Below are 3,515 nucleotides of genomic sequence, written 5' to 3' on the forward strand. Positions count from 1 at the left end.
TACAATAGTGTATTGTGCTTACAAAACAAATACAAGTACTGGTGTCAAACTGAGACTGACTAAGCTTTATTAAACGTTAGGGATAATTAGTTAGTGTTTTAGTGTCTTTCTGTTGTTCATTTGTATTTGTATTTGTATTTTATGGTGCAGTTCTAACCCCACTGGCTTCCAATTGCTCTGGCAGCTCTCATTGACTGCTGCTTGTTGAATGCAAACAAGTTTACTAATAGTTGGGGTGATGCTTCCACACTGTGGCTGAAAATATAAAATACATCTGAAGATTTGGTTAATTCAGTCACTAGAGGGCGACATCACATCAATCGCACATCCCGCGAGTTTTTGAGAGCTCTCGTTGTTTGTTTACAAGCTGGGAACTTCCTGCCTTAGTAGCTTTGTCCAAAGTAAGCTAACCAGTTGATTCAACTTTATCTTTCAAGATGGGATGTGATGGTGGCACGATTCCTAAAAGACACGAGTTGGTGAAAGGCCCCAAAAAAGTAGAGAAGGTGTGTAATGCTTATTTTTATTATATGTGAAGTTAATAACTGTTCGCGATGTGGCTGTTTTTAGGTTGCTAACTGTTAGCTGGCTAGCATTTGGCTATTTGTTAAGATAGTAATTAAAACAAATTGAAGCGATACTTTCAGTTATCTTAAGTTAGTAATCCACGTATAAAAATGTTTTCGACAATTGATAAATGTGTCTTGTGAGGCGTTGTGTTGCTTGACACAAAGGTTGGCTAACTACTCGACAGCTAACTAGCTAGCTAACGTTAGCTTTTAACACTTACGTTATTGGCAATAGTAAGTTAAATTACGTGTTATTTATTTTTACATTTATATATGATATAATGTTTAATTTTGACATTCTTAAGACATACATGTAATTAACAGTTAACTGCTATTTGTGTATATGTTGTACGGTGTGCTCTTACATGCCTGTTTAATGTGTCCAGGTTGATAGAAATGCAGAGCGAGCTGCCAAATGGAAATACTGTGCCTTGAGCCAGGAGAAACTCAGACGCCCCATTGTTTCCTGCGAGATGGGAAGGTAAGAGTTGGCTCTCTCTGTTAGTCGTCAATCAGGCAGAAATAATTTGCCCAGATACAACTGCGGAGACATGTGTTTTACATGATGTGACAGTGAGGGTTCGTGTCACAATTCACAAACAACTCAGCTTATTGTAGAAGATTCAATTACTGCAGCACACTATGACCTTAAAGTCCGGTCCATGTTTTGTTTCAGACTCTTCAACAAAGATGCTATCATTGAATATCTTCTGGATAAGACTGCTGAGAGACCCAATATGGAGGTTGTTACTCACATCCGTGGGATTAAGGTATGTTGACACTGTTTTAAACTCCCAAATTCAGAGCTATGATATGTTGACTCTTGTGTGGATTTGCGGTGATTTCATATTCACATTTTTCATGTTTATCAATCTCCTCTGCAGGATATTAAGGAGCTGAATTTGACTGATAACCCTGAGTGGGCGGGAGAGAGAAGTAATACTAAAGGAGACGTATATGAGGACCTCCACTGCGGCATGTTCATTTGCCCTGTTGTTGGGTTGGAGATGAATGGCAAGCACAGGTAACAAACAAAGAGTAAAGGATCATAAGAATAATTAAAGACTGGTGTTTTATTGTGATTATTATATCCATTTGATTTAAAGATAAACTTTGACATCTGGGTGACTGTAGTCTATCGTCAGTCAAGGGTTACATTTACATCAGATGACATTTAAAATATTTCTTATCACATTGTTTATAAAGTTTATATATTTGGCATGATGCCACTGTTCTCCTGACCGGTATAACATTTCGTCCAAATGTTTTGTTCAAACAATGTTAGAGGAATGCACCTTATTTTGTGGAAGAATATGTCCAAATCGTTTAAGATTCTTTTTTAAATATCACATACATGAATGTTTCTATTCCTAGGTTCTGTTACCTGCAGACTTGTGGCTGCGTCTTTTCTGACAGGGCCCTGAAAGAGATCAAGACAGATATCTGCCACAAGGTGAGAGATGTTGCTATTTTTTTCCCAGTCACTTTGTTCCAACTTGGTCACTTGGTTGTATACAATGTTTCAGCTCTAAAGAAAATGGTTGTAGCCTATAATAAAACACTTTTATATACATTATTTAATTATTTAAGGTATTTAGAACTCTCAGAAGTGTCAAAATGTGGCCAGCATACACTAGGGTTTGAAGAACAAGAGTGGTATCAGTTACAGTGAGGAATGAGAACAGAGTTATGACACTAAGCATAATATTAAAACTGATTACAAACGGCATGCATATATACATTGGCAGCATTATAGCCAGGGGTGCACATAACTTTTTTGCCCTGGTTCTCAAAGGAGCACCTGGAGATGTTGCTTGGTGCTCATCCTTAAAATGAAATAAACCGTAACTTTTGAGGGGTCTTGACTTTATTTGCCAGACACACGGCACTGAACACACATGCAGAGGTGAACACAGAACACACATGCAGAGGTGAACACTACACACACATGCAGAGGTGAACACAAGACAACATTAGCATGACCAGTAATCCTACAAGCTGTCATCACTCCCCTCCTGACTGTCAGACATGGTAGCTGATGATGTAGGCCTACTTCTTCCTCTCTGGTTGAGTCTGCGATTAGCTGCTTGCATCCACAAGTCAACAGCTGGTTTTGGGTCGAAAGTCTCTGTTGTCATCTTAGACAAGTGGATGTAATCAAATAAGTATGTGAACATAACCAATAACCTACCATAGCCAATAACAAATGAATGTAATTTATTTTATTTGTGTTGTTCATTCATATCTTATTTTACCTTAACATTTATTTATTTATGCATTTTTTTTTATCTCTCCAGTTTTAAAGGATATTTTTGGTTACTGTCCTATAGTATACATTGGAATTATTTGAAACCTGTTTATCCCAATAAGTATAAAGGTGCCTTGGAAATATGTGTTTACATCAATTGTGACCAAACCGTTTGAACTTAGACTAAAGTGAACTATCTAAACACTCAGAGTCCTTTACCTCACTGAGCTGTAGTATCAGCCTCTCAGTCTGACTGGAGAGAACTCTCCCTCCACATTATTGTAGAAACATCTTCTTCTTATATCCGTTAGAGCAGCTAGCACGGCACCAGATTCTAATAACAACAGCGCCGGTACCGGGCGGTGCGCCCTTCTCTCTCTCCCTCGCATTTTGGCTGTGAGCTGCGGGCGCCAGATAAGCCAACATCCCCCATTTTCATCACTTACAGCGCCCATCGTACAGGGCAAATGAAACGTGTAACCAGGGTGAAAAGGGTGTACATTTACTTAATTATGAATATTGTTACATCAAGGCCGAAAATTAGGATGAGCCCCAACGGTCAAAAATGTTTTTTTCCCTCCCAGAACTGCCAGCGCAGCACCTCCACAGATCTGGCGCCCGAGGCGAACATCTAGCCAGTGCTACGGGCCGGCACTGAGTTCATATCATGGTTCATATGCAACTCGCAAATATCTTTC

The 3,515-nt window shown here is 39.0% G+C and overlaps 1 protein-coding gene across 1 annotated transcript in view; it reads left to right on the forward strand.

Annotated features, from left to right (window-relative positions):
- Positions 1-345: 345 nt before the first annotated feature.
- The window catches only part of rtf2 (replication termination factor 2), a 19,808-nt gene continuing 16,638 nt past the window's right edge, over positions 346-3,515 (forward strand). The window contains exons 1-5 of the mRNA XM_034205774.1: positions 346-506; positions 956-1,050; positions 1,246-1,339; positions 1,454-1,593; positions 1,944-2,022. Coding sequence (XP_034061665.1) covers positions 438-506; positions 956-1,050; positions 1,246-1,339; positions 1,454-1,593; positions 1,944-2,022 — 477 coding nt within the window. The 5' untranslated portion in view covers positions 346-437. The remainder of the gene's footprint in view (positions 507-955; positions 1,051-1,245; positions 1,340-1,453; positions 1,594-1,943; positions 2,023-3,515) is intronic.

This window comes from Gymnodraco acuticeps, unplaced genomic scaffold, assembly GCF_902827175.1.
Source record: "Gymnodraco acuticeps unplaced genomic scaffold, fGymAcu1.1, whole genome shotgun sequence".
NCBI lineage: Eukaryota > Metazoa > Chordata > Actinopteri > Perciformes > Bathydraconidae > Gymnodraco > Gymnodraco acuticeps.